We start from the raw sequence: 23,221 nt of genomic DNA on the forward strand, positions 1-23,221 counted from the left end.
CCTACCACTGTTGTGTCATCGGCAAATTGAATGATGGTGTTGGAGTCGTGCCTGGCCGCTGAGTCACGAGCGAACAGGGAGTACAGGAGGGGACTGAGCACGCACCCCTGAGGGGCCCCCATGTTAAGGATCAGCGTGGCGGATGTGTTGTTACCTACCCTTACCCCCTATGGCGGCCCGTCAGGAAGTCCAGGATCCAGTTGCAGAGGGAGGTGTTTAGTCCCAGGGTCCTTAGTGCCCTCAAAGCTCATCAATAAGCTATGTTAATAGGGCTAGGCGTCCCGCTAGCGGGACAACTTTTGGTGAAACTGGAGGGTGCATAATTCAAATAAGTAATCATAAAAATTATGGATTTTAAACATTTAGGTACATACACTGCTCAAAAAAATAAAGGGAGCACTTAAACAACACAATGTAACTCCAAGTCAATCACACTTCTGTGAAATCAAACTGTCCACTTAGGAAGCAACACTGATTGACAATAAATGTCACAGGCTGTTGTGCAAATGGAATAGACAACAGGTGGAAATTATAGGCAGTTAGTAACACCCCCAATAAAGGAGTGGTGCTTTCACTCTAGTGGCATGAGACTGAGTCTACAACCCACACAAGTGGCTCAGCTCATCCAGGATGGAACATCAATGCGAGCTGTGGCAAGAAGGTTTGCTGTGTCTGTCAGCGTAGTGTCCAGAGCATGGAGGCACTACCAGGAGACAGGCCAGTACATCAGGAGACGTGGAGGAGGCCGTAGGAGGGCAACAACCCAGCAGCAGGACCGCTACCTCCACCTTTGTGCAAGGAGGAGTAGGAGGAGCACTGCCAGAGCCCTGCAAAATGACCTCCAGCAGGCCACAAATGTGCATGTGTCTGCTCAAACGGTCATAAACAGACTCCATGAGGGTGGTATGAGGGCCCGACGTCCACAGGTGGGGGTTGTGCTTACAGCCCAACACCGTGCAGGACGTTTGGCATTTGCCAGAGAACACCAAGATTGGCAAATTCGCCACTGGCGCCCTGTGCTCTTCACAGATGAAAGCAGTTTCACACTGAGCACATGTGACAGACGTGACAGAGTCTGGAGACCTGAATCCAATTGAGCACATCTGGGACATCATGTCTCGCTCCATCCACCAACGCCACTTTGCACCACAGACTGTCCAGGAGTTGGCGGATGCTTTAGTCCAGGTCTGGGAGGAGATCCCTCAGGAGACCATCCGCCACCTCATCAGGAGCATGCCCAGGCGTTGTAGGGAGGTCATACAGGCACGTGGAGGCCACACACACTACTGAGCCTCATTTTGACTTGTTTTAAGGACATTACATCAAAGTTGGATCGGCCTGTAGTGTGGTTTTCCACTTTTAATTTTGAGTGTGACTCCAAATCCAGACCTCCATGGGTTGATAAATTTGATTTCCATTGATCATTTTTGTGTGATTTTATTGTCAGCACATTCAACTATGTAAAGAAAAAAGTATTTAATAAGAATATTTCATTCAGATCTAGGATGTGTTATTTTAGTGTTCCTTCATTTTTTGAGCAGTGTACAAGTGTCTTATATCAGCTTAAATTCTTGTAAATCTAACTGCCTTGTCCGATTTACAGTAGCCATTACAGTGAAAGCAGGCCATGCGATTGTTTGAGGACGGCGCCCCACATCAAAATATTTTTCCACCAGCACAGGTTTCATAAGCGATTTAAATATTCACTTACTATTTGAAAATCTTTCTCTGATTTGTTATCCAAATGTTCCCAGCTATAACATGTAGTGTCGTTTTGTTAGATAAAATCCTTCTATATATCCCAAAAAGTCAGTTTAGTTGGCGCCATCAATTTGAGTAAGCCACTCGTTCAACATGCAGAGAAAGGAATCCGAAAGTCTACCCCTAAACTTTGTTTCAACAAGTCAAAATATAGTTTCCATTTACTCCTCAGATTTCTTAAGGAAAGAAGTATGTTCAATAGGAAACCAATTTTTAGCAGGTGCATTCTGTCTTCATCGTGTGCGCATACATGCATTTCCAAGACTGTGTCCCTGTACTAAAACTGATATTTTTATTCGTTTTGGAAGTTACAAGCCTGAAACCTTGAACATCGACTGCTGACACCCTGCGGAAGCCATAGAAATTGCATCCTGGGAGCTAGAATTCAGTATGCCCCTATACTTTCCATTTGTAAGAGCATGGGCTCTCCAAAAAAAAAAAATCTGGTTGGTTTTTCTTTGGATTTTCTCCTACCATATCTATTGTGTTATATTCTCCTGCATTATTTTTACATTTTTAGAAACGTCAAAGTGTTGTCTTTCCAATGGTACCAATTTTATATTTATCCTGGCTTCAGGGCCTGAGCAACAGGCAGTTTACTTTGGGCACGTCATTCATGCAGAAATTGAGGGAAAAAAGGGTCCTAAGTTTTAAGAGTCCATGTTACCGCAGACATGGACTCAACCGCACAAATACCTGGCTGTCCCGTCTTTAGTGCAGGGTTCCGGTATAGAAGCACGCTCACTGTGGTCAGAGGACACTTTCGGTATTGCAGATTAGTTGACGGCGAGCCCAGAAAACAATTCCCATAGACGTCCCTGTAGAGAAGTCCAATTTGAACCCCCCCCCCCCTCGTTATCACCATTGTACCAAAAATATCCATTGAATAATTCAAGTGGAGTTATTGGCTCTGTAAAGCAGATGGCAACTGCAATGAAACGGCTTATGCGGACGGGAGTAGATTACGTTGACAACAACGGTCAGCCATCTTGGAAGCTGTCTCCAGTTATTATATACCTCAGTGCTTCAGTGAGCTGTTCGTTCCACACAACAACATATAAACAATTATGATGTTGGTTTTATTTTCATGACTGTCTTCCTCCATAATCATTGGTTACATGATTATTCAGGAATTGTGCCAGCCCTAGAACTTACGCGTTACCTCCAGGTGATGAGAACGCTTAGATGGCATCACAACAACATTATGTAACCCAGCATGGGTAGGGAGCGAATATGGAAATTGCTTGGGTCATTGCATAGAAAGCACGGCTTCTACACATTGCTTGCTGTTTGGGGTTTTAGGCTGGGTTTCTGTACAGCACTTTGAGATATCAGTACGAAGGGCTATATGAATAAATTTGGTTTGGTTTAAAATCACTTACTTGCCCGCCGCCTGTACACATACTGACCTGTAAACAACAGCAAATTATACATTTCATACAATAAACGTATGTGCCCTTTTGCTTAGGCCTGTTATTTTCCACCAATGACGTGAGTAAATTGCATAACTCTTGATTGATACAGATCAATTGGGGGCTGTGGGTGATTATGCCACTGTCCCATGCTGATGCACAGACTTGATACGGGGCGGCAGGGTAGCCTAGTGCTTAGAGCTTTGGACTAGTAACCGGAAGGTTGCAAGGTTCAAATCCCCGAGCTGACAAGGTACAAATCTGTCGTTCTGCCCCTGAACAGGCAGTTAACCCACTAGGCCGTCATTGAAAATAATAATTTGTTCTTAACTGACTTGCCTTGTTAAAAAAAGGTCAAAAATATATATAATAATAATAAAAAAATACCATAAATGTCACATTTGACCTATCAGGGAAACTGAACAAGACAACCGGTACGGTATTGGCAGAGATAGATATGGGCTTTGCTATAGGGCCTATGTGGGCCTATGTGATGGACAGAATAGCCTAGGCGTTTTTGTCTCTCTGGTGATCTGGTTTAATATGCCATTTCTCTTTGACATGATGTGCCCTGATTTAATGATACACACACACAGATTAAGGTAAATTCAGCACACACACAGTGTATCATAGAGCTTAACTCCAACTCCTTTCCTCAAAGGGAAATTACCTGTACTCAGACACATCAGACAAATAAAATCAAATACAATTGTATTTGTCACATGCTTTGTAAATAACAGGTGAATGCTTTGAAGTGACAGTGAAATGTTTACTTACGGGCCCTTCTCAACAATGCAAAAAAAGGAAATAGTAGAAACATTTAAAAAATAATAACACAAGGCGTAAATACACAATGAGGAATGATAACATGGATATATACACAAGTTACCAGTACTGGGTTGATGTGCAGGGATATGAGGTAATTGGGCTAGATATGTACAGTACCAGTCAAAAGTTTGGACACACCTATTCATTCCAGGGTTTCTTTATTTTTTACTATTTTCTACATTGTAGAATATTAGTGAAGACATGAAAAATATGAAATAACACATATGGAATCATGTAGTAGTCAAAAAAGTGTTAAACGAATCAAAATATATTTTTTATTTTAGTTTCTTCAAAGTAGCCACCCTTTGCCTTGATGACAGCTTTGCACACTATTGGCATGCTCTCAACCAGCTTCATGAGGTAGTCACCTGGAATGCATTTCAATTAAAAGTTAATTTGTGGAATTTCTTTACTTTTTAATGCGTTTGAGCCAATCAGTTGTTTTGTGACAAGGTAGAGGTGGTATGTAGAAGATAGCCCTATTTGGTAAAATACCAAGTCCATATTATGGCATGAACAGCTCAAATAAGGAAAGAGAAACGACAGTCTATCATTACATGAAGGTCAGTCAAGTCTCTTCAAGTGCAGTTGCAAAAACATCAAGCGCTATGATGAAACTGTCTCTCATGAGGACCAACACAGGAAAGGAAGACCCAGAGTCACCTCTGCTGCAGAGGATAAGTTCCTTTTGAATTATCAGCCTCAGAAATTGCAGCCCAAGTAAATGCTAGTAGTAAGTAACAGACACTTCTCAACATCAACTGTTCAGAGGAGACTGCATAATTCAGGCCTTCATGGTCGAATTGCTTCAAAGAAACCACTACTAAATGACACCAATAAGAGGAAGTGACTTGCTTGGGCCAAGAAACACGAGCAATGGACATTAGACCGGTGGAAATCTGTCCTTTTGTCCGATGAGTACAAATGTGAGATTTTTTGTTCCAACCGTCGTGTCTTTGTGAGACGCAGAGTAGGTGAATGGATGATCTCTGCATGTGTGGTTCCCACCGTGAAGCACCATCTGTGATGGTGTGGGGGTGCTTTGCTGGTGACACGTGATTCTGTGGTCAGTGATTTATTTAGAAATCAAGGCACAGCATGGCTACCACAGCATTTTGCAGCAATATGCCATCCCATCTGGTTTGTGTTTCGTGAGACTATAATTTGTTTTCCAACAGGACAATGACCCAACACACCTCCAGGCTGTTTAAGGGCTATTTGACCAGGAAAGAGAGTGATGGAGTGCTGCATCAGATGTCCTGGCCTTCACAATCACCCGCCCTCAACCCAATTGAGATGGTTTGGGATGAGTTGGACCACAGAGTGAAGGAAAACCAGGAAAAGGAAAAGGAAAAGCATGATTGTTGGAAAAGCATTCCAGATGAAGCTGGTTGAGAGTGTGCAAAGGGTGGCTACTTTGAATATTCTGAAATATAAAATATATTTTGATTTGTTGAATTCTTTTTCTGCTTACAACATCATCGTTTTGATGTCTTCACTATTCTACAATGTAGTAAAAATAAAGAAAAACCCTTGAATGAGCAGGTGTGTCCAAACTTTTGATTGGTACTGTGCATATAACTAGGAATAAAGTGACTAGGCAACAGGATAGATAGTTAACTTTAACAGCAGCGTATGTGATGAGTCAAAAAAGTAAGTACAAACAGGGTCAAAGCAGATAGTCCCCATATATTGTTTGGGGGTAGAAGCTATTCCGGGTCCTGTTGGTTCTAGCTTGCTTGTCATGTGGTAGCAAAGACAACAGACTATGACTTGGGTGGCTGGACATACCACAAAGTGTTTGCTATCTTAGCAGCCCTATTGTTTCCTGATTCTGTAGGATAAGTGAGAGGACACATGTTTTCAGGGTGGTAGACAGTGGCCCACTGGGTTGCTGTGTAGGAGTGACTAGTGTGGCCCCTCTCTCTCTCTACCCGAGTTTTCCATTGGGACACACATGAGGGCCGTTAGCAGGGGTGAGCAGCAATCAATTGTACTTGCCTTGTGTAGCGTGCATGACATGCGCTGGGAGAGGATGAGATTACAGCAGGCAGGGGGAGAGGGAGGAATGGAGAAATACAGTACCAGAGAGAAGGAGAACACACAACTTGGGAACGCCTTGGCTGTCATCTGGTGCGAGATCCATGGTCTCCATGATGACGTCTCTCAGATGATGGATATGATGGATATGATACAACTGGTAAATAAACAGGGGGAGCAGTTAGACTACCTTACCCATTTTACTCACCTCACCCCCAAAACCCTGTTCCAGTTTTACCCCCCTGGTGCTTTGTCACTCCCGGCCAGAGGAATTTGAATCTAAAACTCTTTGTCTCCGTGGGAGTGTGTACGCACATGCCGTGTACACAATCTCAAGGTGTTTGTCCCCCCGGAAGATTCCAGAGTAACTCTGTGTTTTCTTCCAGCAGAGGAATCTGGAGGGGTATGTGGGGTTCGCCAACCTCCCAAACCAGGTGTACAGGAAATCAGTGAAGAGGGGCTTTGAGTTCACACTAATGGTTGTTGGTGAGTCACTTTGTCTGCTTATTTTTTTATGTCTGTCTGTCTGAAAAAGGAATGTAAACCATGCCATTTGAGGTTTAATATTTAGTTTGAATGGATTGTGTGGATCGGTGTGTTTTTCCTATGCATGGAATTGAAGTTGAAATGTCATTGGACATTTGAGTTATGACAATGTGTTAATTATTTGTACATCTCTAGATCTCTATACTGGAAAACTTGTGGATTGAAGAATTAGCAAACCACAGAATGTATGAATGAACTTGTTGGAATCGGGTGTCTTAAGATAAGATGGGTAGAGAATGTAGGCTTGATGGGTTATACACATTCAGACACACAATCACATGTGTATTGAATCATCACTCTGCATGAGGCAATTGATGTCAGGGTATACAGTATTCAAATCAAATGTTATTGTTCACATACACATATATTTAGCAGATGTTATTGCTGGTGTAGTGAAATGCTTGTGCAGTAGTAACTAAAAAAGATTCACAACAATCCACATATCTAAAATAATGGAATTAAGAAATGTATAAATATTATATTGAACAATGTCGGAGTGGCATTGACTAAAATACAGTAGAATAGAATACACTATATACATGAGATGAGTAAAGCAGTATGTAAACATTATTTAAATATTATTAAAGTGACAAGTGTTCCATTTATTAAAGTGGCCAGTGATTCCAAGTCTATGTATACAGGGCAGCAGCCTCTAAGGTGCAGAGTTGAGTAACCAGGTGGTAGCCGGCTAGTGATGGCTATTTAACAGTTTGATGGCCTTGAGATAGAAGCTGTTTTTCAGTCTCACGGTCCCAGCTTTGATGCACCTGTACTGACCTCGCCTTCTAGATGATAGCGGGGTGAACAGGTAGTTGCTCGGGTAGTTGATGTCCTTGATTTATCTTTTGGCCTTCCTGTGACATCGGGTGCTGAAGGTGTCCTGGAGGGCAGGCAGTGTCCCCCTGGTGATGCGTTGTGCAGACCGCACCACCCTCTGGAGAGCCCTGCGGTTGTGGGAGGTGCAGTTGCCGTACCAGGCGTTGATACAGCTTGACAGGATGCTTTCCATGGTACATCTGTAAGGGTTTTAGGGGCCAAGCCAAATTTCTTCAGCCTTCTGAGGTTGAAAAGATGCTGTTGCACCTTCTTCACCACACTGTCTGTGTGGGTGAACCATTTCATATCGTCAGTGACGTGATGTGCCGAGGAAATTGACGCTTTCCTCTTTCTCCACTGCGGTACTGTCTGTGGATGGGGGCGTGCTCCCTCTGCTGTTTCCTGAAGTCCACAATCTGCTCCTTTGTTTTGTTGACGGAGAGGTTATTTTCCTGGCACCACTCTCCTAGGGTCTGGTCATTGTTGGTAATCAAGCCTACTACTGTTGTGTCTAGAGGTCGACGATAATGATTTTTCAACGCCGATACCGATTATTGGAGGACCAAAAAAAAGCCCATGCCAATTAATCTGCCGCTTTTTAATATTATAGATGTATTTATATATATACAGTGCCTTGCGAAAGTATTTGGCCCCCTTGAACTTTGCAACCTTTTGCCACATTTCAGGCTTCAAACATAAAGATATAAAACTGTATTTTTTTGTGAAGAATCAACAACAAGTGGGACACAATCATGAAGTGGAACGACATTTATTGGATATTTCAAACTTTTTTAACAAATCAAAAACTTAAAAATTGGGCGTGCAAAATTATTCAGCCCCCTTAAGTTAATACTTTGTAGCGCCACCTTTTGCTGCGATTACAGCTGTAAGTCGCTTGGGGTATGTCTCTCAGTTTTGCACATCGAGAGACTGAAATGTTTTCCCATTCCTCCTTGCAAACAGCTCGAGCTCAGTGAGGTTGGATGGAGAGCATTTGTGAACAGCAGTTTTCAGTTCTTTCCACAGATTCTCGATTGGATTCAGGTCTGGACTTTGACTTGGCCATTCTAACACCTGGATATGTTTATTTTTGAACCATTCCATTGTAGATTTTGCTTTATGTTTTGGATCATTGTCTTGTTGGAAGACAAATCTCCGTCCCAGTCTCAGGTCTTTTGCAGACTCCATCAGGTTTTCTTCCAGAATGGTCCTGTATTTGGCTCCATCCATCTTCCCATCAATTTTTAACCATCCCTGTCCCTGCTGAAGAAAAGCAGGCCCAAACCATGATGCTGCCACCACCATGTTTGACAGTGGGGATGGTGTGTTCAGCTGTGTTGCTTTTACGCCAAACATAACGTTTTGCATTGTTGCCAAAAAGTTCAATTTTGGTTTCATCTGACCAGAGCACCTTCTTCCACATGTTTGGTGTGTCTCCCAGGTGGCTTGTGGCAAACTTTAAACGACACTTTTTATGTATATCTTTAAGAAATGGCTTTCTTCTTGCCACTCTTCCATAAAGGCCAGATTTGTGCAATATACGACTGATTGTTGTCCTATGGACAGAGTCTCCCACCTCAGCTGTAGATCTCTGCAGTTCATCCAGAGTGATCATGGGCCTCTTGGCTGCATCTCTGATCAGTCTTCTCCTTGTATGAGCTGAAAGTTTAGAGGGACGGCCAGGTCTTGGTAGATTTGCAGTGGTCTGATACTCCTTCCATTTCAATATTATCGCTTGCACAGTGCTCCTTGGGATGTTTAAAGCTTGGGAAATCTTTTTGTATCCAAATCCGGTTTTAAACTTCTTCACAACAGTATCTCGGACCTGCCTGGTGTGTTCCTTGTTCTTCATGATGCTCTCTGCGCTTTTAATGGACCTCTGAGACTATCACAGTGCAGGTGCATTTATACGGAGACTTGATTACACACAGGTGGATTGTATTTATCATTATTAGTCATTTAGGTCAACATTGGATCATTCAGAGATCCTCACTGAACTTCTGGAGAGAGTTTGCTGCACTGAAAGTAAAGGGGCTGAATAATTTTGCACGCCCAATTTTTCAGTTTTTGATTTGTTAAAAAAGTTTGAAATATCCAATAAATGTCGTTCCACTTCATGATTGTGTCCCACTTGTTGTTGATTCTCCACAAAAAAATACAGTTTTATATCTTTATGTTTGAAGCCTGAAATGTGGCAAAAGGTCGCAAAGTTCAAGGGGGCCGAATACTTTCGCAAAAAAAAAACTTTTGACTGGTGCTATAAACGGACCCCAATATGATACTTTTAGTTTGAAATTATTTGGTGCGATTCTATTTGATTAGTGGAACAAATCGATACAATTCGGTTCTATATGATTCGATTCACTAACAATTGTTTTATGAACACTTTCATTTGTGTGTGTGCGTGTGTGTGTGTGTGCGTGTGTGTGTGCGTGTGTGTGCGTGCGTGCGTGTGCGTGTGTGTGTGTGAGCCGAGCCATTGGGCTGACTGAGCATCTACCAATATCAGATTGGGAAATGTATGTTTTTGTCCCCCACTTTTTATCTGGAATCCTAATCACCACTAATTAACTTTTCATATAGCAGATTAAAATGTTTTGAGGTAGTAATATCAATACTTGCCTTTAGAAATGAGCTATGACATTCTCTTTTTCAAAAGTCTCAAAAGTGAATGGTTTTGACTGTTTGGAACTTCACGCCTTGATCACACCGACAGTGTTATTGCGCAAATGGTAGGCAGCGTCATCTGGATATGTGTGAACAAAAGTTCAACATGAACATTCTGCTACCATTTCTGTCAAGCTGTATACGCATTCAGTTTGACGCATGCGTTCGATAAATCCAATGTACACACAACGCACTGAAACTGCCTTTCCAACGCAATGAGTTTGAAATTGATGTTAAAAAAATACACCAGGAAAGCAAAATCCCTCCATCAGTGCTCAGAATGTCTGGGAACTTGCAGGTAGGTGCCTTGGTGGAAGAGTAGGGTAACATCTCACAGCAAGAACTGGCACATCTGGTGCAGTCTGAGGAGGAGATGCACTGCAGTACTTTATGCAGCTGGTGGCCACACCAGATACTGACTGTCACTTGATTTTGACCCCCCCCACCCCCCCCCTTTGTTCAAGGACAGATTATTAAATTTCTGTTAGTCACATGTATGTGGAACTTGTTCAGTTTGTCTGTTGTTGTTATGTTCATACAAATATTTACACATGTTAAGTTTGCTGAAAATAAACACAGTTGACAGTGAGAGGACATTTTCTTTTTTTGCTGAGTTTACTTCTGGTGTACAAAAACACAAGACACTGTCGGTATGATCAAGGCGTAACATCCTCTGCAATGCAAACACAGAGTTCCATTGGTGTGATCGAGGTGTTACGGAAGAGAGTCCCGACCAGTGCGAATCGCGTGTTATTAAATAACACCTTTACCCTGTTCATGTAAAAATGACATTTAGTACGGTGAACCTGGCAATCAAAGTCCCAATCAGTAGTTCATGTGCAATCAGCAAGATGTGAAATGTGACCCCTCCTGTATCCTGCACAGCTCTTCTGGTAAAAAATGCATTTGGTAACAGTGACCCAGCAAATTACATTGGTTGTCCCTCAATTAATGAAGCCTATGATTTAATATTTTGTGAAAGCTATTTTACAAACATCTGAATGCTGAAGGTGCTGTGTAGATGTAGCCTACGAATTTTAGAACAGGGATTGGGTAGGCCTACCTGTCGTTGCCGCGAGCAGCTGCGTCTAATGCAAAGTGTGCACAGTTGTTATCTGACTTGTAGATCAACGTCATACTCCGTTACATGCATAACATTTTGATAGGCTGAAGAAGAGGAAGCATCAATTCAGTCACAACAGATTAGATGTATTTTTAGAATGAGGCCGAAATGAATGAGTAAAACATTTTTTTTGTAAACTGGCGATTCGTAACGTTTGAATTGGTTTTCTTATGGATGCATGCTTCATTAGGATCTTGGGCTCCCGCGGACCGATGCACTCGCATGTTACGCATCGGTCCCCGGGTCAAATGTCTGTGAATCATTACATCCCTACTTTCAGCATTGTTACATCTGGGCCTCTCTTTAATTCTTTTTGGCTCTAACCACTGCATATCCCAGCTGGGCCAAACGTTACACGTACAAAATGTGAAGTGTGGAAGAGCGAACAAGCACAAAAGTGTTTGAGAGAGACAGTGAGAGACACTGAGTGTACAAAACATTAAGAACACCTGCTCTTTCCATGACACCGACTGACCAGGTGAAAGCTATGATCCCTTATTGATGTCACTTGTGTCAGTGTAGATGAGTGGGAGGAGACCAGTTAAAGAAGGATTTTTAAGCCATGAGACAGTTGACACATGGATTGTGTATGTGTGCCATACAGAGGGTGAATGGGCAAGACAAAAGATTTAAGTGCCTTTTGAATGGGTTGTGGTAGTAGGAGCCAGGTGCACCAGTTTGTATCAAGATCTGCAAAGCTTCTTGATTTTTCACGCTCAGCAGTTTCCCCTGTGTATCAAGAATGGTTCACCACCCAAAGGACATGCAGCCAACTTGACACAGCTGTGGGAAGCATTGGAGTGAACATGGGCCAGCGTCCTTGTGGAATGCTTTTGACACCTTGTAGAGTCCATGCCCTGACAAATTGAAGCTGTTCTGAGGCCAAAAGGGGTGCAACTCAATATAACACATTTAGATGCACACTATTGCGAAACTCTACCTCTATCACTGTGAGAGTGTTAGAGAGTGCACTTTCAGGCAAGTAGAGTGAGCTGTAGCTGTGTGAAGATTGGCTGTAATGGAAGCCAGCTGGGTTCACTGTTTTGACAGGCTAGGGCTCTGTTTGGGTCTTGACTGAAAGTGAATCCACTCGCTTGTTAGAGCCCAGTCGCTTGGAAGTGTCTCCACTGTTCCGCTGTCACTCTGAGACTGATGCCACAGAACTTTGGCTCGGGACAATTTTTTTCCCTCCAAAAATCTGGGAAGGATTTAAACCTGTTTCCTGGATTTTTGGCCAGCTGGCAGTTTCTGTAGCTAACTTTGGGAAGATTGGAGAGATCCGTGCTGCTGTACAAATCAGGTTATCCAAATCCATGATATACTGTAGGAACAAAGTGGAGTCTAAACAGCCCACTATAACAACTCACCTCACAAGACCTAAGAATTTACAACCCTGCACACCCCTTGGAAGTGGAGCTTCTCTTTACTCACAGTCAGTGCCTAGCAGTGGATCCCAGTCTGTGTTATCTCCTGTTAGCCATTATGTCTGTGTCTACTTGCCTGCCTGCCTGCCTGCCTGCCTGCCTGCCTGCCTGCCTGCCTGCCTGCCTGCCTGCCTGCCTGCCTGCCTGCCTGTCTGCCTGTCTGTCTGTCTGTTGGTTGTGTGTAAGCTCTCTGTGTGCGTTCTGATAAGAAGGTCTGACAGGCTTAGCTCTGACTGGCTTGCTTGCTGACCTGGCAGGGGACCCAGGCTTTGGCTGAGTAATCTATGGGATTAACTGTAGTTTTCTTTGTGTAGTTCACTCACCGGTGTTTGTACTGAGGCCTTGGCTTGGCCCACATCTCCTCTACTACCCATTCATCTTCCCCTAGCCTATATAACACAGTCCTCCACCATCCCATATTCAATGCCAGTCTATTTTCACCTATTGGTTTCATCCAACTCATCTTTTTACTGTCATCTGATAACCCTTGTTTACTGTTCACTGACCAAAAGGATAGCATTACCTTAGAAGCATAGAACCATGAAAAGAAAGGATGTTTTCAGAAATCCATGTTCCAGGTGAATCGTAAAGGAAATCTCATCACATTACAAGATGACAGAGCCACTAAGAAAGTAATTGAGAAATGTATTTCTCAATGATTTATAACGGCCCTTGGGGGTAAGACACAGCAGGATAATGTGTGTGATCAGTGGGACTGCTGCTGGGTGTGTGAGTGACTGTGTGTGGGAGGCGCTGCTGCTGCAGAGTGTGCACATGTCCTGAATGACCTCACACGTGCTGTTTCTGTTTAGACTCAGAGGTTCAAAGTTAAACTTTTATACATTACTCACTCTCTCTCACATCTCTAGAAACTGGCTCACATTGTCTATTTTAAGATCAGGTCTTTATAGTCAGTGGAGTGTAGCCAATCTATCTGTAAGGCTACCAGAGTATTTCCTTTTGGACCCAATACACTTGCTAATCATTTATAACAGTTTTAGGTTATCAAGATTGTGCCCTATGTCCATCCTTGTGAGTTGCAGATCTTTATCACAATAGAGATGACCTTTGACCCTACTGCAGCCATCCCTTTTCTCCTGAACAATAGAGTTTATCACTACTGAATTCAGTCCCACTGAAACATCCCTACTCACATTCTCTCTCTTCCCTTCCCCCTCTTACCCTTTCTTTCCTCTCCCTTCCCCCTCTTTCTCCCTTCTCTTTTTAGTGTGTGTCGGCCAGATGTCTCATTTGACTCCGATTCAAGCCCACATGTCTGTTAGTTAGGGGAGGAGAGCTCTCTGTTTGTCAGTGGTAAAGAGCTACAGGCATACCGACTATAAGCACCAGGAGCCCCTTTCTGTGGGGTGAGGAGAGGAGCAAGGGGTCTGGCCGGGCACGGGAGGGGCGCTGGGTAAAGGGGCCTGTCAGGATGTCGAGGGCCAGCTGTTGCCCCATGGGTAATTTTTGGTTGGCCATTAGTATGTTGACAGGAAGAAAGTAGAGATAAAAAGCCAGGAATGTTAATAATCTCCTGGGAAATGTACCCTGTGTGTCCATCTGTATGTCTGTCCCCATAGCCCTTTCAATCAGTCACTCTCTAACTGTTCTTCAGTACTCTACATCTGTTCCCTCCCTATCTGCATTTTCTCTTCACCTGACTCTTAGTCTCTCCCTCTGTCCCCCTCACACTGCTCAGTTAATGTTCTTGTAATGAAAGAAAGAGGGGAGAGTGAGAGGGGGTTCAACCAGCCATCCATCCATGCAGCTCTGGGTCATCAGGGACAGGGTCTATTTATGGAGAGTGTGTTTCCAGAGATCATGTGAACCAGTATTTAATTAACTGAGAGGAAGGCTAATTCATTTGGACTTGCCCTCTGGGGGGGGGGTATGAGTGAGACTATCATTGGTCAAAGCTGTCAGCTAGTTTGTACCACAGAACAGCCGCTGTCACAACTAACTGTATGTGGTATGTCATCTGTTGTTGTACCATGATTTTGACCCCCATGAGTTACCATGGGGTCAGGGGAGACTGGTGGGAGGCACTATAGGAGGACAGGCTCATTGTAATGGCTGGAATGTAATAAATGTTTGTTTGAAACCGTTCCATTTATTCCATTTCAGGCTCTGCATTAGGTTAATGCCGATATCTGGCAAACCAAACTAGTGTGCTCGCTTGAAAAATGAGAAAAAAGCACAATAGTACTGTTTGAGACACCATAGCCAGTTTACACTTCCTCGAAATAGTCTGAATTAATCTAAGATAACTCAATAAATCTATCATTAATTTTGACGTTTTTGCCGAGGACATTTTCAGTCGTGCAATTTTACATCCAACTAAAATATTATTCCAAGATGTCGTAGCAGTGCAGATGTGTTTTGTTCGTCCTCTCGTGTACTTTTGTATTTTTTGTATGGATTTCAATTTTATTTTCAATCTCTTCTCCATTTTAGTTCAATTATACCTTCCGGTAACGTGCCTCACCCAATGTGATACGGATCCGCTATTATTTTACATTTTTAGACCTTATAGCAAGAACCACCTAGCCATCAGAAGCTAATTAACTAAAGCTATTTAGTCATTGTTAGCCACTGCTAGCGGCCTTTACCTTCTGCACAGATACCAGCCCTTTTTTAGCTTTTTGCCTGGATAATACTCGCCAGCCTAGCAGTAACGGACTGTCTCTCCACTACAATACCGGATTCCTGCCGTAAACCCTGGACCATTACTCCTGATCTTCACAGCTATCTAGCACCCACTGAGTTACCCAGTACGGAAGCTATCTCGGCCTACTCAGTTGTTCACCCGGACTCCACCCAAACACGGCTAGAACACACTACTCCACCAGATAATTGCCGTAAGCTCTGGACCTTGGCACCGGATCACCGCTGCTACCAAGTGGCAATAGTGGCTAACGCCCCTGCCCCGAAGCTAGCACCAGTTAGCCGTGAGACAGGCGCATCTCCCGGCTAGAACACTAAATTACTACAACTACAATACCTCTTTCGCCATCTGGCTTGGATCCTTAGTCGACACGGCGCCCAGCCGCACCACTACGACAGGTCTGCCGACGAATACTCCATCCGCTGTGCCTTCAACTGGCCTCCGTCGGACGTCGGAGCAGATGCTTCTACTAGCCCCGGGCTACTAACTTTAAACGCCGTGTCGCCAGCGTAGTAGCGACTACTCCGCGGCTTCCCTGTTCCATCTATTGCTGGACCCTATGATCACTTGGCTATATAGCTGATGCCTGCTGAACTGTCCATTAATCACGGTACTCCATTCTGTTTATTTTTTTCAACCCTCTCTGCCCATTCATCGCCATTTTACCTGTTGTTGTTTTAGCTGATTAGCTGTTGTTGTCTCACCCGTTGTTGTCTTAGCTAGCTCTCCAAATCAACACCTGTGATTACTTTATGTCTCGCTGTATGTCTCTCTCATATGTCAATATGCCTTGTATACTGTTGTTTAGGTTAGTTATCATTGTTTTTGTTTACAACTCATTATACCTCCTTTGTCCCACCTCCCACACATTATAGCCAGCTTATCCAGAGATACAACTTCTCTTATCATCACTCAGTGCCTGGGCATCCTCCGCTGTAGCCACACCCCACCATACCCCTGTTTGCACATTATGCCCTGAACCTATTCTACCACGCCCAGAAATCTGCTCCTTTTATTCTTTGTCCCCAACGCTCTAGGCGACCAGTTTTGATAGCTTTTAGCCGTACCCTCATCCTACTCCTCCTCTGTTCCTCGGGTGATGTGGAGGTAAACTCAGGCCCTGCGTGTCCCCAGGCACCTTCATTTGTTGACTTCTGTGATCGAAAAAGCCTTGGTTTCATGCATGTCAACATCAGAAGCCTCCTCCCTAAGTTTGTTTTACTCACTGCTTTAGCACACTCCGCCAACCCTGATGTCCTTGCCGTGTCTGAATCCTGGCTTAGGAAGGCCACCAACAATTCTGAGATTTCCATACCCAACTACAACATTTTCCATCAAGATAGAACTGCCAAAGGGGGAGGAGTTGCAATCTACTGCAGAGATAGAACTTTGCAGGCTGTCGTACTTTCCAGGTCTATACCCAAACAGTTTGAACTTCTAATTTTAAAAATGAACCTCTCCAAAAATAATTATCTCACTGTTCCCACCTGCTATCGACCCCTTCGCTCCCAGCTGTGCCCTGGACACCATTTGTGAATTGATCGCCACCCCATCTAGCTTCAGAGTTCGTTCTGTTAGGTGACCTAAACTGGGATATGCTTGACACCCCGGCAGTCCTACAATCTAAGCTAGATGCCCTCAATCTCACACAAAGCATCAAGGAACCCACCAGGTAGAACCCTAAATCCGTAAACATGGGCACACTCAGACATTATCCTGACCAACTTGCCCTCCAAATACACCCCCGTTTCAATCAGGATCTCAGCGATCACTGCCTCATTGCCTGTATCCGCTATGGGTCTGCGGTCAAATGACCACCCCTCATCACTGTCAAATGCTCCCTAAAACACATCTGCGAGCAGGCCTTTCTAATCGACCTGGCCCGGGTATCCTGGAAGGATATTGACCTCATCCCGTCAGTCGAGGATGCCTGGTCATTCTTTAAAAGTAATTTCCTCACCATCTTAAATAAGCATGCCCCATTCAAAAAATCTAGAACTAAGAAGAGATATAGCCCTTGGTTCACTCCAGACCTGACTGCCCTTGACCAGCACAAAAACATCCTGTGGCTGACTGCAATAGCATCGAATAGTCCCCGCGATATGCAACTGTTCAGGGAAGTCAGGAACCAATACACGCAGTCAGTCAGGAAAGCAAAGGCTATCTTCTTCAAGCAGAAATTCGCATCCTATAGCTCGAACTCAAAAGGTTTTGGTACACTAAAGTCCATGGCGAACAAGAGCACCTCCTCCCAGCTGCCCACTGCACTGAGGCTAGGTAACACGGTCACCACTGATAAATCCATGATAATGAAAATTTCTATAAGCATTTCTCAACTGCTGGCCATGCCTTCCTCCTGGCTACTCCATCCCCGGCCAACAGCTCCCCCCTACCCTGCAGCTACTCGCCCAAGCCCTCCCCAGCTTCTCCTTCACACAAATCTAGACAGCAGATGTTCTGAAAGAGCTGCAAAAACTGGACCTGTACAAATCAGCTGGGCTAGACAATCTAGATCCTCTCTTTCTAAAACTATCCGCCGCCATTGTTGCAACCCCTATTACCAGCCTGTTCAACCTCTCTTTCGTATCATCCGAAATCCCTAAAGATTGGAAAGCTGCCGCGGTCATCCCCCTCTTCAAAGGGGGTGACACCCTAGACCCAAACTGTTACAGACCTATATTCATCCTGCCCTGCCTATCTAAAGTCTTTGAAAGCCAAGTTAAAAAACAGATCACTGAACATTTCGAATCCCACCGTACCTTCTCCGCTGTGCAATCCGGTTTCCGAGCCAGTCACGGGTGCACCTCAGCCACGCTCAAGGTACTAAACGATATCATATCCGCCATCAATAAAAGACAGTACTGTGCAGCCGTCTTCATCGACCTGGCCAAGGCTTTCGACTCTGTCAATCACCGTATTCTTATCGGCAGACTCAATAGCGTTGGTTTTTCTAATGACTGCCTCGCCTGGTTCACTAATTACTTTGCAGACAGAGTTCACTGTATCAAATTGGTGGGCATGTTGTCCGGACCTCTGGCAGTCTCTATGGGGGTACCACAGGGTTCAATTCTCGGGCCGACTCTTCTCTGTATATATCAATGATGTCGCTCTTGCTGCGGCCGATTTCCTGATCCACCTCTATGCAGACAAACCATTCTGTATACTTCTGGCCCTTCCTTGGACACTGTGCTAACTAACCTCCAAACGAGCTTCAATGCCATACAACACTCCTACCGTGGTCTCCAACTGCTCTTAAACACTAGTAAAACCAAATGCATGCTTTTCAACCGTTCGCTGCCCGCACCCGCCCGCCCGACTAGCATCACCACCCTGGACGGTTCCGACCTAGAATATGTGCACAACTATAAATACCTAGGTGTCTGGCTAGACTGTAAACTCTCCTTCCAGACTCATAATAAACATCTCCAATCCAAAATAAAATCTAGAATCGGCTTTCTATTTCGCAACAAAGCCTCCTTCACTCACGCCGCCAAACTTACCCTGGTAAAACTGACTATCCTACCGATCCTCGACTTCGGCGACGTCATCCACAAAATAGCTTCAAACACTACTCAGCAAACTGGATGCAGTCTATCACAGTGCCATCCGTTTTGTTACCAAATCACCTTATACCACCCACCACTGCGACCTGTATGCTCTAGTCGGCCCTCGCTACATATTCGTTGCCAGACCCACTGGCTCCAGGTCATCTATAGGTCTATGCTAGGTAAAGCTCCGCCTTATCTCAGTTCACTGGTCACGATAACAACACCCACCTGTAGCACACGTTCCAGCAGATCTATCTCACTGATCATCCCCAAAGCCAACACCTCATTTGGCCACCTTTCCTTCCAGTTCCCTGCTGCCAGTGACTGGAACGAATTGCAAAAATCGCTGAAGTTGGAGACTTTTATTTCCCTCACCAACTTTAAACATCAACTATTTGAGCAGCTAACCAATCACTGCAGCTGTACATAGTCCATCTATAAATAGCCCACCCAATCCACCTACCTCATCCCCATACTGTTTTTTATTTTATTGACTTTTCTCTTTTGCACACCAGTATCTCTACTTGCACATTATCATCTGCTCATTTATCACTCCAGTGTTAATCTGCTAAATTGTAACTATTCGTTCCTATGGCCTATTTATTGCCTTACCTCATCATGCCTTTTGCACACACTGTATATAGACTTTATTTTTTTCTACTGTGTCATTGATTTGTTTGTTTACTTCATGTGTAACTCTGTGTTGTTGTCTGTGTCACACTGCTTTGCGTTATCTAGGCCATGTCGCAGTTGCAAATGAGAACTTGTTCTCGACTAGCCTACCTGGTTAAATAAAGGTGAAATAAAAAATTATAATTTAGACGTTTTTTGCCGAGGAGATTTTAGTCGTGCAATTTTACATCCAACTAAAATGTTTGGTGCAGTATTTTTCATATTTTTTTGTTGTTGCATGAAACAAGTGGTTTCTTATTCAATGACAACAGACTTTATTGAAGAATCCCTACTGTTGACCAATCACCGACGAAGAGGTGTAGACTTCGGCCCCGAACTACGGCTTGCCTCCAGAAAAGATATTGTGTGCCCGAACAGCCCAAAAAAAAAGTCAAGTCTAAAATGTCGTCATAATATATGGACCAACTCGACCAACCGGTTGCGGAAGCCTTTATAGGTGGAGTACACTGCAGAGGACATTGGTTGTAATTTGTGATGCATCCTCTTTGGAGCAGTTCTATTCGGTGGTTGGTTAGTGCCCTGTGTTGTGGCTGGGCATTTGTGGCTCTCTTGCTGCTTTTCCACTGAAACAGTGTTAGACTAGTGTATACACCATTTATGTTATGCTAGGGAAGTTGTTTCCATAGCTAGGGCTGACAGTGAGCAGAATCAACAACCTCTGCATAATCAAAACAATTGCTTTGTGAGAAGGCGTTCACAGTTAGCCATTGTTATGTAAATTCAAGCTGACAAGTACCAGTGGCCTGGCTTTTGCCCTAACTGAGAGCAGGTTTCCGGAGCCATGGCCCAGAGAGAGACTGGTGCTGGCCCTCGATATAGAAACAGAAAGTCTGAGCCTTTTGGGTAAAACACCATGGTAAATCCTGAATGGAAATGCACCATTTAAGTGGAGTGTTTGGGGAGATGGGGTCCAGGGGGGGTGTAATTGATCTGGGACAGCAGCATGAGGGGGGTGGAGGGAAGATGAAGTAGGGGTTGGTTTTTAGATGGTAGGAAATGGTTCAAGTTCTTTTTGGTAATAATAGGCCTACAGCGTCTAGGGAAAGTATGTGTACCCTTTGGAATTTCCTGGATTTCTGCATAAATTGGTCATCAAATTTGATCTGATCTTAATCTAAGTCACAACAATAGACAAACATAGTGTGCTTAAACTAATAACACACAAATTATTGTATTTTTCTTGTCTATATTGAAAACATAATTTAAACATTTACAGTGTAGGTTGGAAAAAGTATCTGAACCCTTAGGCTAATGACTTTGGAGTCAGGAGTCAGCTAACCTGGAGTCTAATCGATGAGATTGGAGATGTTAGAGTTGCCTTGCTCACAAAATGTGAGTTTTCTATTCACAAGAAGCATTGCCCGAAGAGATCTCAGAAGATTTAAGATTAAGAATTGTTGACTTGCATAAAGCTGGAAAGTGTTACAAAAGTATCTCTAAAAGCCTTGATGTTCATCAGTCCACGGTAAGACAAATTGTCTATAAATTGAGAAAGTTCAGCAAAGTTGCTACTCTCCCTAGGAGTGGCCGTCCTGCAAAGATGACTGCAAGAGCACAGCGCAGAATGCTCAATGAGGTTAAGAAGAATCCTAGTGTCAGCTAAAGACTTACAGAAATCTCTGGAACATGCTAACATCTCTTGACGAGTCTACAATTCATAAAACACTAAAGAATGGTTTTCATGGGAGGACACCACGGAAGAAGCCACTTCCGTCCAAAATAAAACATTTCAGACTTGCAGCAGTTTGTAAAAGTGCACCTGGATGTTCCAAAATATTCTGTGGACAGATGAAACTACAGTTGAGCTGTTTGGAAGGAACACACAACACTATGTGTGGAGAGAAAAAGGCACAGCACACAAACATCAAAACCTCATCCCAACTGTAAAGTATAGTGGAGGGAGCATCATGGTTTGGGGCTGCTTTGCTGCCTCAGGGCCTGGACAGCTTGCTATCATCGACAGAAAAATGAATTCCCAAGTTTATCAAGACATTTTGCAGGGGAATGTTAGGCTGTCTGTCCTCCAATTGCGTCACCCAACTTCTGTTGAGCTTCAACAGGACAACGACCCAAAACACAGAAGTAAATCAACAGCAGAATGGCTTCAACAGAAGATGATATGCCTTCTAGAGTGGCCCAGTCAGAGTCCTGACCTCAACCTGATTTGAGATACTGTGGCATGACCTCAAGAGCAGTTCACACCAGACATCCCAAGAATATTGCTGAACTGAAACAGTTTTGTAAGGAGGAATGGTCCAAAATTCCTCCTGACCGTTGTGCTGGTCTAATCCGCCACTACAGAAAACGTTTGGTTGAGGTTATTGCTGCCAAAGGAGGGTCAACTAGTTATTAAATCCAAGGGTTCACATACTTTTCCCACCCTGCACTGTGAATTTTTACACGGTGTGTTCAATAAAGACATGAAAACGTATCAGTTTTTGTGTTATTAGTTTAAGCAGACTTTGTCTATTGTTGTGACCTAGATGAAGATCAGATCAAATTGTATGACTAATTTATGCAGAAATACAGTTATTTCCAATTTCACTTACTTTTTCTTGCCACTGTATAAAGGATAATAGATATATTATTTCTCCACGTATCAGTGTTTGGTTATTCATTTGCTTTTCTCGCCAACATCAGCAAGCGGTCACACTCACCCTCAAACTAACAAAGGATGAGGAGGCTCTAGGCTAGTGACCAGAGCTGAAAGCTCTATGCCAGGATTCCAATAGAGTTAATATTTCATTTCTGAAAGTTTTTATTTTTAAGTATCCTGTATTTATTTATTTTTTTCTAATCCAGTGAACTCTGATCCTAATTCTGTTCTCTGCAGTGTCTAACTAAACCCAAAACGCAGATGAATGTCCCAGGACCCAGACTCAGAACAGGGTCTCTCTCTATCTGGGTGTTATAGATCCATGTTGCATGCATGAGAGGCAGAGAGAAACAGATGATCCCCAATACCAGATTTCAAGGCCACAGAGTGGGGAGGGTGACTGGCTGTGTGTGACTGGCTTCCATTAGAATGCCTTTGTGACTGCTATCAGGCTCCAGGGCATGTCTTCTCTGCTTTAGCTGCACACTCCTGACCCTCTGTGGTCCCCCTCCATTCCCCTCAGAGAGACGTAGGAGATGCACTTACGTCCCACCCCCCTTCTGGTTTGGGAGGGTGACCACCTCCAGCATGGGCGAGGGGCTGAGATGTGTCGATTTACCCAGCAGTTACAGTATGTCTGTTACCTCCTGGTTAAACAGTATGTTTAAAGAGCCAGTGATCCTGTAATCTAGTGCTGTTTATCAGCCAGCGGTGAGCTGAGAAGTGTCTTGGTGCGGAGGAACTGCCCAGAGTCTGTGAGTCTGTCAAAGAGCGGGTCTGTGTGAAGGTTAATAAGAGAAACACTGGAATCTGAGGATTTCACAACTGTTCAGGACAACCTGACAATTATCCGGGATTCAGTCATCATAATTTGTGGTGGCAGATGATTTGGTTGTAAATGTAATGTAGTATTGTATGCAGAGATGAACACATACAACCCCACTCATCTAAACAGTCAGTCATTATCAGGCAGTATTGATGGAAGAGAGAGGGCCCCATGAACCTCCCCTCAAGTTTGTTTTATGTTTTGCTGTTACGATTTCCTATAAGTGATCCCCTTAACCCCAAGAACATGTCTTGGAGCAGTAGTATGGGTTGACTT

At 43.8% G+C, this 23,221-nt stretch overlaps 1 protein-coding gene across 7 annotated transcripts in view; it reads left to right on the top strand.

Annotated features, from left to right (window-relative positions):
- LOC110514277 (septin-7) overlaps nucleotides 1-23,221 on the top strand; it is a 42,591-nt gene that overhangs the window by 8,501 nt on the left and 10,869 nt on the right. For 3 of the 7 annotated variants that reach the window (XM_036973745.1, XM_036973743.1, XM_036973764.1), the window contains one exon: nucleotides 6,431-6,527. In XM_036973745.1, coding sequence (XP_036829640.1) covers nucleotides 6,431-6,527 — 97 coding nt within the window. Of the gene's footprint in view, nucleotides 1-6,011; nucleotides 6,202-6,427; nucleotides 6,528-23,221 lie in introns of those variants that run through there. The other 4 variants (XM_036973739.1, XM_036973740.1, XM_036973736.1 and 1 more) reach the window with 2 other exon arrangements.

Source organism: Oncorhynchus mykiss, chromosome 1 (assembly GCF_013265735.2).
Source record: "Oncorhynchus mykiss isolate Arlee chromosome 1, USDA_OmykA_1.1, whole genome shotgun sequence".
NCBI lineage: Eukaryota > Metazoa > Chordata > Actinopteri > Salmoniformes > Salmonidae > Oncorhynchus > Oncorhynchus mykiss.